This window comes from Berghia stephanieae, chromosome 4, assembly GCF_034508935.2.
Source record: "Berghia stephanieae isolate SIO BIC M18660-M18661 chromosome 4, UCSD_Bste_1.3, whole genome shotgun sequence".
NCBI lineage: Eukaryota > Metazoa > Mollusca > Gastropoda > Nudibranchia > Aeolidiidae > Berghia > Berghia stephanieae.
In genome coordinates, this window is record NC_088363.1 from 74,348,281 (window position 1) to 74,363,280 (window position 15,000).

General features: G+C 34.7%; 1 protein-coding gene across 3 annotated transcripts in view; it reads right to left on the reverse strand.

Annotated features, from left to right (window-relative positions):
* Nucleotides 1–15,000, reverse strand: part of LOC144971229 (uncharacterized) — a 46,810-nt gene that overhangs the window by 9,028 nt on the left and 22,782 nt on the right. For all 3 annotated transcript variants that reach the window (XM_078911738.1, XM_078911740.1, XM_078911737.1), the window contains exons 18-22: nucleotides 9,515–9,712; nucleotides 9,060–9,147; nucleotides 7,982–8,226; nucleotides 6,197–6,312; nucleotides 3,629–3,799 (exon numbers count right to left, since the gene is read on the reverse strand). In XM_078911738.1, coding sequence (XP_078767864.1) covers nucleotides 3,629–3,799; nucleotides 6,197–6,312; nucleotides 7,982–8,226; nucleotides 9,060–9,147; nucleotides 9,515–9,712 — 818 coding nt within the window. The remainder of the gene's footprint in view (nucleotides 1–3,628; nucleotides 3,800–6,196; nucleotides 6,313–7,981; nucleotides 8,227–9,059; nucleotides 9,148–9,514; nucleotides 9,713–15,000) is intronic.

A 15,000-nucleotide genomic window follows, 5' to 3' on the forward strand; every position in this document is an offset into this window, starting at 1 on the left:
CTCTTAACAAGTTGACGGCCGTAATGTAGAAAACACGTATTAAAAATTTAGCCAGAAAACTCGTCCTTGAAATATCGATCGATGAAAATAAACCTCATCTTGGCAAACTTCGCGAGGTCTCGGATTTGAGAGGGCGGGGTTTGTTTGTTTTTCCGAGATGAGGGTCATTTATATCGATCGTTATTTGAAGTAGAGTTTTCTGGCAAAAAATTTAAATTCGTGTTTTCCAGAATACGGCAGTTAACTGGTTAATAATCTAGATTGTCGTACATGCTTATTGTTAAAATGGCTATAATTGTTGTGTTCAAGTCAAGAATTATGAAAAACATCTCTATTAATTTGACTCCAATAATATGTCGTAGTATGAGATGATAACAGGTAAAAACAATCTCCATTGTTATCTAATTGATATGAACGTGTCCTCGTATATTTGCGTGATATCGAACGTAGACATATTACGTTTACAAGTACTTAAAAACCCATCAATGCGAAGTTTCTTTTTTGAACTAATAGAGAATCGATCGGACACGGATAGGTTCAAAAAGTTTATACAAATGGATTTCCCGGAAATGAAAATGAAATAGAATCAAAAGCCTATCTTCTGACCTTACATATTCTTAGGCGAGCATCCATGTCAGACTTGACACCATGGCATGTTTGTCAGCATTTTTACCATTGTTGTAAAAGTGGCCAAGTGGTTAAGGCATTGCACTGTGATCGGGAAGGTCCAGGATTCGAGTCCCGCTTCAGGCACTATCTTTTTTTTTACCCTTGAGCAAGATTATTAACCCCCAAATTGCTCACTTGGACAACATGGGTGATTCCTGTTGACATCAGACATCTTGTTTGATCGATTATCTATATTCCTTCATGGAATGCCTAGGCGAAGGGATTCATGATGCCGTTGCGAAAGGGCGTAATCGTTAATTTTTAATTTTTAAAATAAGATATTGGAAAAAGTAATTAATTTGATGATGTGCAATTTTCCTAGAGCTGTCATTTTCGTAACAAGCATGACGTCATAAATCACATTATGAGTCTTACGAGAGGTGAGATACATCTGAATATCGAGATATTATAAAATACGACTGTTAAATTTAATTCGTTTCCCGTTGAAAATATGTACGAACTGAATTGGGAACAAAAATTTGATGTCATAATACTGGTTCCAATCTCATTGAAAGTATGAAACTAGCAACTGATCCTCTGATTTCAGAGTGATGGGATCTTATTTTCTAGCCAAAATAATAGATTTGCAGGTCATCAATAAAAGTCACCCATCCTCGCTTATTTACCATCCGAAATGATAAGAATATGCCTATACCTTCTGCTACTAAAATAATTATGCCACCTTATGATTCAATATGTATCCTATTCATAATTAGCCCTCTGGGGGACTGGTTACACACTTCCAATGAGTTTTGAACCAGAAGAGTGACGTCACGACTACCGCTTCCCATTGTTAGAGGAATAAAAGACAAGTAATTTGAAACAAGACTGCGAATCAAACCACTGATACCCTGTGCGACTATGTGGTCATGTGGTTGACATTCACCTTCGGATCGAAAGGTAATGGGTTCGAGTCCTGCTCTGAGCGGCGCATAGTAGAATCCTTGAAAAAGACCCTTTACTCAAATTCTCTCACCAAACGCAGCTGTAAAATGAATACTTTGCTGTCAATAGCGTTTTATATGTCGAAAAAAAATGTAATATCTCCTAACAGGCGTCATGTCTCCTCCAAAATGTTAAGTGTTGCTGTTGGCTTTTGTAAAGCGCTTTGAGCGCGTTTAGTGGACATTACGCTATATAAAATCTCGAGTGTTTATTATACCTGAGATGCCATGCTACCCATTATGCAAAGCGTGTAAACATTTTCACCAAGAGAAATCAACACAATCTGGTGTTAAGGCAAGGGCAAAAAAAGCTGAAAAACAAATTTAGTGTCGAAACCATGGTCTCTTTTTTATATTGCTCTCTCTTTAAATGAGCAGAATAAATGCTAGGTTACTATTATTATTATTATATTTTGCGTTTCTTTATTTACAGTACTGCTGCAAATAGTAGTTTCTGTTCCTTTCAGTAGCACTGCAAACTGATAAGTTCGTTTCGTAGTTGCAGTATTTGCAGTAGTGGTTCGTTATGGCTTGGTTTAAGAAACTCACTATTTGCAGAACTACTGCAAATAAGCACTCCAACAAGAAAAAAGAGAAGTGTTGTATAAATTTTGCTAGGATTCAAACTAACAGTCTGTTGGTCCGTAGTAATATTCTTCATTGCGCAATATGTCCAAGGCATTAGATACAACTTTTGAAAGGGGCCACACAAAGCCTGTGCATTATTCTCGTTAATCTTTGTACTTAGTATCAAACACAAAGAGTGACAAAATACATTGTCTACCATATCGACGTACAAGGACAAAACAACTTTTTAGATTTTTACCTCAACTCTCTATTTTATTTGCATTTTAAGATTACCCGCAATTTGTCAAAAAGTATTAGATTAAAGAATTCTTAGAAGTCTCAGGTTTAATTTAAAAATTGGAAGTCATCTAAATATGATATATCAAGAGAAAGGGTGGAAAATCAGTGGCGTGCTAAAAATCTTTTTATATAAGTGTTTTGTCACTGTATAAACGAAAAGCTTTCTAATCATAATACATTGGTTATACTTTTCTTTCGAGAGATTATATATGATGATACGGATGGATTTTATCATTAATTATGTACACAGAGGAAGTTTTTATTTTCATGGGGGTCTTTATAGCCTTTTCATATTTAATCTGTTAGTTTAAAGTACCAGGTCATCATCATCATCATCATCATCATCATCATCATCATCATCATCATCATCATCATCATCATCATCGTCGTCGTCGTCATCATCACCATGATGATGATGATGATGATGATGATCATCATCATCATCATCATCGTCGTCGTCATCACCATCATCATCATCATCATCATCGTCATCATCATCAGAGGTAATTAATACGTTTGGAGCGACTGATTTATAGACTACTAAAGAGGTTTGTGTCCCTGAAAGTTCTTGTTCTAAACTCGGATATAGTTTATAAAATAATTTCAGAGATTAATATTTTGATCACCCATAGTAAAATGAGCGCATCGTACAAGATAGTTCAGCTTAAAAATAGGCATTTATGAGCTTTTATATAACGCGATATCCACTAAAATTTGCTGTAAGCACAAGACGTCCACAACAAAAATCAACATATAGGACGCGACATAACGCCCGGAAGGCGCCATAAGTATTCACTTTGACAGGGATACGCTTATACCTAACAGGCACTCATTTTACACAGTATGAGAATGTGAGTAAAAGTCCTTGTCTGAGGAATTAACTTCGCGCCGCCAAGAGATTTGAAGTGGGTCACCCATACCACTAGACCGTAAAGTCGCACTTGTTTCCATCCTTGGAAGAAAAATCGATACTGCATTTATATAGCGCTGATCCACGTATTCCACATGGCTCAAAGCATTAAACATTATACTTAACTGGGGAATGCGCGCTTTTCCTACAAGGCGCTGTATTCACGTAATATTTATATGGGACCAGGTTATCAATGAGCTTAATTGTGACGCAAAGTAAAATTCGTCGAGGGACTTACCGGCACTTTGTGTTCAATTTCAAAGGCAGCTAACTGAGAAATCTGTGCCATGAGGAATTGGACGTGACCCCTGGTCGTGATGCCAAGACGGTTCAAATCCTTTTCTGTGAGGCCTTTGATGAAAAGTGTGCTGTCAAAGCCATGTCGACGGAAGACTTTGGTGTATTTTCTCTGCAGAAAAGGGAGTGAGAAGTTTTTGTCACAAATTTTGGTAACACAAACAAGACACAGGCGCTGTCATTCATTGTAAATTTCGATAAGAAATAACTTGGGTGAGATAATTGGATAGCGTATAATGAAAGTATTCTTAAACACGTGTGTTTGAAATGTTGATCTCCTTCTCAATTCGAGTTCCCGGTGACATTGAAAACCTGTTCGAAATTCAAAAAGGAGTTCAAGAATAATATAAACTATCAATGGAAATATTTTGATTTCAAATAGACAAAGCTATCGGATATCTGAAAGTCTCGAACTTTGCACTCCACTTTTCATATAATGATAAGTTGTGACGAATTGAGAATATCTTTATTTCCTATTTCGAATATGTAAAACCATTGGATGGAAATGTACGTATATAATATATTTACAACTATCAATGTCGACACATTATTATTATTTGGAAAGAAAATTTTACTATAACGATGCACAATAAAAAAATTCGTCAAAATAACTTGAACCAAAGGCTTCAATAATTTTAGATTTCAGATTTTTGGACAGTTTTGGAGTGTGGTCATTTTATTTTATCAAAACATAAGGCAACGGTCTTTTGGGCCAAAAATAATCAAGGCATTTTATAGTTGCACTCACGATAAAGTTAAATATTAATTCGTTTTTTACTACCAAGCTCGGATATTTCCTGAATGGGGAGAAAAAGAAAGATGAGGAAAATGTCTTCCAAATAGGAAATAAAATAATGAGTATAGTTCTGTCGTGCACTGACGAAACATCTTTCATTTCTAATTCTTGTCCCTAAATAATACATCTCATTTACTTTGTGTGATCCTCTAATTTTAAGTAAACGATAAGTAGATATTGAAGAACTTTTCAACACATTGTCAACATTCTTTTGCTTTGCGATGAAAAACTCTTCTAAATGTATTTGAAACAATTTTGATTTTAAACCAGGACAGCGATCGATTTTTAGTAAAAATGTGTGCCACAACAGATCAAGCCTCCTGCATTTAAAAAAACCTAATGGGGCATTCGGAGAATATGCAAAGATCTTCATATCAAGACTGGCGTCGAATGAAAGAAAAACTATATGCTTTATGGCAAAATAGTGTTAAATTCTTTCAAATATAAACAAAAGTTTAAAAAGTCATTCCTTCTGTTTATTTATCGTCGATACAGATGAGAATAGACAAAGGGAAAAAGAGGCTAATCATTGATAAAAAGAGATGTTAGCAAACACTTGAGTTAATTAAAAATAAGAATTGATTATAGAAAATTAGTGATGCTCACAAAGAAGAATAGGACAATGAGTTGTATACCTACATAATTTGTTGATCATGATGAATGTTAATTTTAGTACAACTTTAGATGTAGATCTATTGAAAAAACGGGAAACAATCTCACTTTCATTCTTTGAAAAAGCATACGTTTTATGCTAAACGCTTGTCTTTGTCAATTCCTTATGTAATTACATATCAATCAAATTCTGAACGAATCCAATCTCGTACAAAATTCGAAATGTTTCAAACTAAGTCTGCTTGGTATCAAATTTCATAACCGTCCAACCCCCCCCCCCCCCCCCCACAAAAAATTCATCCCTGTACATACAATTATATAGATCAAATGAAACTGTGACTTTCAACATGTCAACCAGTCTTCTATGAGATTTCCCGAGAAATTTGACGTTGATGAATGTATGAAGTATCTAATCGTTTTTTAAAACCAAGATGAAAAATGTGTTTTATTCTTGCAAGCTAGAGTTATATAAATAAGGAAAATATCTTCACATTTCGAAATAAAAATAATGTATTGACACCCCCCCCCCCCACCCCACACACAGACACCAAAGAAAAGATATAGAAAAACATACAAATAAGAGAAACTTAAATTGTGTCTCCAAAAATGACTTGTTTACTATCTTGCCCACATTGGCAGTGTTAATCTCCCTTGATCCTTTCATTAGGAAAGAGTAGAACTTGTCATTGAAAAAGAACCACGTTTTTTAACCAGTTAAATGCCGTATTCTGGTAATACACGTATTTCAAAATTTGGCCAGAAAACTCGAGCTTCAAATATCGATCGATTTAAATGTCTCTCATCTTGGCAAAAACCTCCCAAACTTGGGACTTTGCAAAGTCATACTTTTAAATATGTGTTTTTCCAGAGTACGGCAGTTAACTGGTTAACAATTTCGATCCTACCATTTTTAGCACAATAGGAGTTAAATAATAATTATAGTTCTAAAACGGAATAAGATCCAGCATTCTTACTTATACTTTTGGATTCCCATTGTTGTTGGCAAACGATAATCCTGATTAAAAAGAAGCAAAACAAATATTAAGGAGAGGACTTAGGACTGGGGAAAAAAAAGGGGGGGGGGGGATACTAAGGCATTACCCTGAATTCCTGGGGGAGCCAATCCTCGACTGGAATCGGAACATCCTCCACTTCAATCTCATCCCACTCATGAAGCACCTCGGAATGAAGGTCGCTATGGAAATTGGCGGAAAACTCTGTATGGTTGGGGAATGGAGTGGAAGTATAGAGGTTGTTTTTATCCATATAATATATACAAGGTATATGTGCTGTTATGTGGTCTAGCGGTATGACAATCGTCTTCGGATCGGAGCCGTGAATGTTAAGTCCTTGGAAAAGGCTCTTTACTCACATTTTCTCACCGTATTCAGGTGTAGAATGAGTACCTGGCCATAGTATTGTCTCTGTCGGGAAAAAAATGTAATATCGACTAACAGACGTCATGTATCGGTACGTATTGCTATTGGTTTGGGACACCTTAAAGAATAAAAAAAGGAGGGGAGGGGGGGGAGGGGGGCAAATCCAAGGACTACGAAACTAAAATGGTAGCTTTCGCGGTACATGCGTACTACCATCCGGTACCGGTACTGTATAAGATAACACCTTTGTGCATCTTGCATAAAGCAACTACGGTAATATGCAATGGTCATGACCAAGAAATGAATATCACCCACACATACTTGAAACCTTCGCCGTCATGAGAATTAATTATAGTCAGATGTGGTTAGGTTAATAATTATCAATTATAACGTATAGCAATGCATTATAGAATGTGGTTCTCCCGAATCAATGTATCAAACTACTCGTGTTTCCCTGGAACGTAAAAATATCAGTATCTGGTTTACAGAGTAGCATTGGGAAAGTAAAATAATTGTAAATGATAGATTACCACAGGCTTTGACCCATCACCATTTCTGTCATTCCATTCATTTCTGTGGCATTAATTGGCTACATCACGCAAGGAGTGCATTACCATAGTAATTGAAGTCGCCATATCTCAATTTTGGTGACATGTCCTACTGGGCTGGATGGTTGGCGTGATTGACAATCAGTAACCAGGATAATCAAGTAGGACTTCCGTTGAAAGTGTTGATTCGTGATTCGATAAATTTATTCCTACTTTTGGATATGACCGATGGCTGGCAAATCAGCCTGCTCCGTTTTCATACTTGCTATGCATGCAAGCAGCATAATTACTTTTAAAAGGAAGCCGCACCAGTCCGTTCTAATTGACTTGTGAATATAATGAAGGTCATGAAAGCCGCATTTAGTCCTTGAGAGTGAAAAAGCGCCCGAAGTAGAACTTTGTGTTCGTGTTTAGTAGTGTGCTACAATGTAAAATCTTAGGTAATCTGTAAATTTCATATCAAACTCTTTATCATGAACAATCGGATGTCATCAAATCATTCTTAAAGTTATATTTTCTTAAGACAAAAACGGCAAGAACAATAACAACAACAACAACAACAACAACAACAACAAACTAAAAGAATCATGCTGTAAGCACACCCCATAACGTTTTAGAGACAACATGTTTTTAGTTTTTTCACTCAAAAGCATGATTCATTGGCATTTCACTGAACTTATAGTGTAAAGAGCGTAAGAATGCCATTTCCTTGCGTCGTCGGCGAGGACAGTATTGAATTAAATCAAAAAGTCAAGATACTCATGTGTGACATTTTTATCTATCATTATGAGACGAAGTATTTTCTGGCAAAAATGAAAAAGGAAGGCATTTTGAGTTCCGTTCATGCGTGGCTACAGAGATATATGCATCTATAAGACCCTGTAAACAATCCTAAATGAAGAAAATATAATAATCTCACAACATTATAACATGGAAATAACCTTGTTTTGAAGACTTACCCATATTGGATCCATATGATCCACTCTTGAAGTCTTCATCACCCACTGACATGGACACCGTACCAACCGAACTGGGTTGGTATAACATACTAGAGCCGCCTTCCACGTCAGAGGGAGCGTTGGTCGATATGGAGCGGGCAAAGGCAGAGGCCTGGGTGAAGGATGTAACGGTTTGCACCTCCTTGTTTTCCATCTCCTTGTTTTCCATCTTGCCCTTTTTATCGTGTCCTGGGGCCGCACAGCAGCTAGGAGTTTGAAAAAACCCTGAGATATGAGTGGTACTTAATAGAAAATATCACATAAAAACGTGATAGAAAATAATCACAAATGAGAAAAAGGATAGTTACAGATTGAACAATTTCTAAGCTATCAATAATAGGAAACAAAACTATTGAAAAGTAATACCACACAACATGATTGGTTTAACATGAGTTGAATTATGACCCTAAGTGCAATAACATTGATATTGAACAGCTGTTTCTTTCATTCCTATTAAATCATGTTTTATTTGCTGTGCTTTCCCTTTATTCAGATGTTTCAGATTCAGATTGTTGTTCGTATGCAGTTATTAACATTGGTGTAATTTTCATTTAATTGTTGTCTACTAATGATTTATTTCAATGGGTAGTTTTCTATTTTTCTTTGCTCTTCCTTTGCCTTTTTTTCCTTTTTATGTATTTTATTCTTTCCTATTTGTAAAATTTTGTAGTGACAATAACATCATTTAGTATTTTTATTCAGTTAACTGCCATATTCATATTCTGGAAAATACTCGTATCCAAAAACTTGACCAGAAAATTCTTCCTTCAAATATAGATCGAATTAAAAAAAGACCCTCATCTTGGCAAAAACTATCAAAGTTTGGATTTATCAGACGTCCGAGGTTTGAGAGTTTTGCCAAGATGATGGTCATTGAAATCGATCGATATTTGACGGACGACTTATCTGGCCAGATTTCTAAATACGAGTTTTCTTTTACCAAATTGTGGCGGTTAACTGGTTAATACGTTATTAGAGCTTTTCATTGGCAACAAGACCAGCATTAAGTAGACATCAAAACCAGATAAGTGATACCTACAAGAAGATGGTGTAGAAGAACTGCTTAAACATTTGGTACCAAGATTCTCTCTTTATCACTGATGTGTTGTCTGAGGTCTCACGGGTTCCTGACAAGAAATGATATTAAACATTGCTGGATTCAAACCGTAAAACTCGCATAGCAATCTACCATATTAATCAAGAATACTTTAAAAGTTCTGATATTGAAAAAAAATAATGAATTACCGTGTATCATGTTAAACTCCTCAAACATCAAATGTACACATAGATTTCATGCTCTCGAATGGAATCCTAGTATTGAACCACAAGTCATGTTTTCTCAACATAATGAAAATCAATTCTGTTTTCCATTTTAGAAGCAGGAAGGTTTTTCGTTAAAAAAAAACCAAAAACACTCATTTTATCAAGTACTGGACAAAACAAAAGCAACACTTTGGTCTCCAAACGGTTTTTTTTACCTCGCTCAAGACTTACCCCAACTAGAATCAGTCAAATTGCAGATACTGTAAACCATAAGGACGAGATAGGCAGATGGAAGACACAACAAGTACCAGAGACTGTGGAACAGACAAAGCAGTTCTCTAGGATGGAGAATTCCAGCAAGGATGAACATGGAGGACAAAAAGACAAAGTAGATGGTAGTCACTGACACTGGGACGTCGATGCTGATGTCTGAGAAATGGTATGAAAAACATAGAGAAGTAAAATAGATATTAACTCTTATATTCCGTGGAATAATCATGCTCTTTTTGCTTCAATATTTTTCATTTATTCCTCCAACAGGCCATATGAAGCCACGTTTCCATCACGCTCTGTACAGCCGCCTGTCAGGCGTCCTTATTGTATTGAAACTCTTACAATAATATACCTTGATCGATTGCTAATAATATGAAGATGTTGTTAGTGATGAAGAAAATCATCAACATCATCATCATCGTCATTATCATCATCATCATCACCATCATCATCATCATCATCATCATCATCATCATCAAAATCATCACCATCATCATCAGCAGCAGCAGCATCATCATCATCACCATCATCATCATCATCATCATCATCATCATCATCATCATCATCAAAATCATCACCATCATCATAATCTTCTTCTTCTTCTTCTTCTTCTTCTTCTTCTTCTTCTTCTTCTTCTTCTTCTTCTTCTTCTTCTTCTTCTTCTTCTTCTTCTTCTTCTTCTTCTTCTTAAAGGGGTTAAATACTTGAATAAAAGCAAATTGTTCACTCAACAATCTAAGCATAGAGATCTTCTTCTTCGTCTTCTAGTTATATTATTATTATTATTATTATTATTATTATTATTATTTTTTTAAATTATTATTATTATTATTATTATTATTATTATTATTATTATTATTATTATTATTATTATTATTATAGTTATTATTATTATTATTATCATCATCATCATCATATCATCATCATCATCATCATCATCATCATCATCATCATCTATATTATTATTATATTATTATTATTATTATTATTATTATTATTATCATTATTATTATTATTATTATAAAGATGATGATGATGATGATGATGATGATGATGATGATGATGATGATGATGTTGATTATGATGATGATGATGATGATGATGATGATGATGATGATGATGATGTTGATTATGATGATGATGATGATGATGATGATGATGATGATGATGATGATGATGATGATGATGATGATGTTGATGATGATATTGATGATGGTGTTGATGATGAAGATAATGATGAGGAAAATGATGATGTTAATGACGACCACGATGACGACGAAGAGGACGATGATGATGAGTGTGAAGCTGAGGATGGCGTTTTTGTTATTGTTAGGCCAGGAATGATTTTTTTTCGGAATATATATAGCGTATTATCTTTTTTATCTGTGGGTCCATCTTATGTTAAGGGCCGCGTTTGGCTTATGATTATCTTATGATAATGCGGATTTCTTGAACCCTCTATAAAACAACCTGTAACGCTCAATTCTATTATATTATAGTTGAAGCTTACAGGATATAAATTACTCTTACAGGGGTGACAAATACTGCTCTGACTGTTTCCTAAACAATTCCTTCATAAAATTGACTCGTGCCTATTTCAGTGTTTGCTTCGAGTTAATGGAATAATATGATCTTCCATAAATAAATTAAAAAACCATTGAGCATTTATATAGCACAATACCCACTAAACATGCTCAAACCGCTTTACAAGTGGTGCCTAGCTAGCAGCAACACTTAAAATGTAGGACGAGACAATTTTTTTTCCCGACAGAGACAACGTTGTTTGTTAACTGCAAGAGACTCATTTTACACCTCTGTATGATGAGATAATATAAGTAAAGGACTCTTTGCAAAGAACTCATTAGCCGCTGCTCAGATCTGGACCAAAGGCGAGTGTCATTCCACAAGACCACATTTCCGCACAACTATCTATAATTATAATAATTCATTAATTAAAATGCTATTATGGAAACGTAAGAGGTTTAAAACTTCCCGAAACACCACATCTGATAGATAGAATGCGCTTGGCCAAGGAGTTCACAACATTGCCATCCGGAAGTATAACGGACCAACACACAAACTCTGTGTAACCATGAACTTTTATAGTCTGATTAATACAGTTTAGTGAGAACAACTCACAAACACGGATGGCAAAGACAATAACAAAGGCCTGAGTGACGTCATCTTCGAACTATCTTTAAGCACCGCTGGGAAATAAGCACAATGTTTGAGTTCTAATAGAGTTAATTGAATGACTATGGTATATCGGAGGCGTAAGCACTGGCATTGCAAAATCCCATTGAATAGCCTTATCATATGGGGACATAAAGAATATAAAACAATGCTGCTCATTAGCACATTGTAAACAACAATATACTCAATGTGAACAACACCATTGAAGAACAAATATAATCATCTGACTCATCCTATCAAACCGGGATAAACTCGTCCCTCAAATATCAATCAAGTTAGATTACCCTCATCTTGGAAAAAACTCTCAAATCTGGAGCGTCATGAAGTTTGAGTTTTTAACCAAGACGAGGGTCATTTCAATCGATCGATTTTGAAAGACGAGTTTTCTGGCCAACATTTTTAAAATACGTGTTTTTCCATGGTTAATTGGTTTATTTTTTGTTGTTGACATTTTGTTGGTGATGAATGAATGGTTTTGAGCTCGAAACGTTCTGGGACAATATTTCGATTATTTGTTTAGCCTTTATATAAATATATATATATATATAGAGAGAGAGAGAGAGAGAGAGATAGATAGATAGATAAAATATTGATATAATCTTTCAACGTCCCGTGACTTTTATATATCTTAAAACATCTTGAGCAGTACGGTGGCAACTCAGGAAGGGCAGTATCTTACGTATAACTATTTCTCCCACCTTTGTCATACTGTTATGTTTTACATTCTCTAACAATGAGCGAAACATATTACTTCAAACAAACATTTCACTTGTGGATGCTTAAAGCTCAATAACAGCAAAAGAAAAGCACTGAAGAAGTTGAGTCTAAGTTTGAATTTCATTGACAAGGCAATGTTCTCATCGTTTCGGTTTTTTTTTCATAACATTATGAGTATTATCTGAGAGGATATAAATGTTTGTTATGATGATTATATTTGTCAACGTCATGAAATGAAATAGCTGTTTTTGATGAGGAATCATAAAAATACAGTAAAATGAAAAACAAATGATTTTGAATGTCATACAAGGAACTTTTTCGATCAAAATTATTTAAATGGATCGATTTATTATTATTTAAAGGAAACTCTTTTTATATCATGTTGACATCGAGTAAGATGTGAAAACCTGACGTGCGCCATATTGAACGCAATCTGAAAGGTGGTGATCAGCTTCCCCGAAACAGGATAACGACAGAAGCGCCCCGACCGTTTGTCTCTCTGGATTTACTTCTTCAACTTCCTCCGTGTTTTAATTGCACAAACAATAGAAACTACGGTCTAAATCAAATGTGAGCATTTAAGATAACCGAACGATCGAGCAAGATGTAAATAAATAATCGAAAAGGCAAGGCTTGAATGCAAAATATACAAGTTACCATTCCAGACTAGAATAGGTAAACATTTCTGCAAGATAGAGTCTTTGAGAAAATAAATCATATCAACTTTGTTGTTACTTACTTTTCAAATACACAAGTTGAATTAATTTATTGAAAGATAGCGTTTTCAAAAATACAAAATTTTCTGTTGTAAAATTGTGTAACATAAAAATAGGAAAACAAAATATAATATAAAAAATTGCTTGAACTTTTATGCACTATCAAATAATAATAATAATAATAATAATAATAATAATAATAATATAATAATAATAATAATAATAATAATAATAATAATAATAATAATAATAATAATAATAATAATGATGATGATGATGATGATGATGATGATGATGATGATGATCATGATGATGATGATGATGATGATTATGATGATGATGATGATGATTATGATGATGATGATGAAGTATGGTGATAAAACAGGAAAATAGACGTGTATGAAAAATCATAGTACAAAAAAGGTTTTATACATTGATAAATATCTGACTCCATGAACAGGATTTATTTTAATTGCTAATGGTAAATTCCTGTATGGACAAATCGTTCTGAAAACAAAAAACAAAACGAAAGAAAGCAACAAAAGGACAACAACCAAGTAGAGAATGGAAGTTCATTCAGATAAATAAACAAAATCATTAAAATTTAAGTATATCATTGTGACAAATTCTAAAAGAAATTAAACATACAAAACACTCAGAAGTTAGTATTGATTGCAACGTTCAATGGCAGACCAAAAGATATATTATAATAATAAGAAAAATCACGGTAGGAGATTTCTCAAACGTAACACATCAATCTGTATCAAATAAATTAAAAAGAGAAAACTGGAAAACATTGGTCAATTCCCATTCCCAGCTCTGGGTGACAAGCCAGATATTGGCTACTTTCTAAATATATACTTATGGTGTTGTCAGTGAGGGACGTTTCAATGGATGACAAGTGGGGCGTTTCGATGGATGATTAGTGAGAAGTTTCGATGGATTACTAGTGGAACGTTTCAATCGATTACTAGCCAGACGCTTTAATGGATTACTAGTGGGATATTTCAATGTATGACTAGTGCACGTTTCAATAGGTGACTAGTGGGACATTTTAATGGATGACTGGACGTTTCGATGGTTTACTAGTGGGACGTTTAACAGATGACTGGTGGGACGTTTTGATGAATGATTAGTGGTACGTTTCAATTGATTACTAATGGAACGTTTTGATGAATGACTCATGGGACATTTCAATGAACGACAAGTTGGACGTTTCGATAGATGGCTATCGGGACAGTTCGATGGATGCCGAATGGAACGTTTCAATAGACAAAAGTGGGACATTTTGATGGATGAATAGTGGGAGATTTCAATGGATGACAAGTGTGATGTTTCGATAGATTGACAATTGGGTCGCTTCAATGGATAACTATTGGGACGTTTCAATGGATGATTAGTGGGACGTTCAATGAATGACTAATGGGAATTTTCAATGGACGTTTTACTGGATGACTAATGCGGCGTTTCAATGGATGCCCAACTACAATAATACATCACTCTTGGATCAACTTCTGATCTCCGTTGAGCCTTTTCTTTCCGTCTTGTTTTTTTTTCATTCTAAATGACTTAAGTGCTTAATAGCCTGATCTAAATTGGATGGACAATTCACTCGCCTTTCTTTTTACTGGCCCTAACATGACCTAGGGAGAGTGGGAGAGAGACTGAGAGAGATAGATAGAAAGAGAGAGAGAGAGAGAGAGAGAGAGAGAGAGAGAGAGAGAGAGAGAGAGAGAGACAGAGAGGGTAGATGGGTATATATATATATATATATATATATATATATATATATATATATATATATATATATATATATAT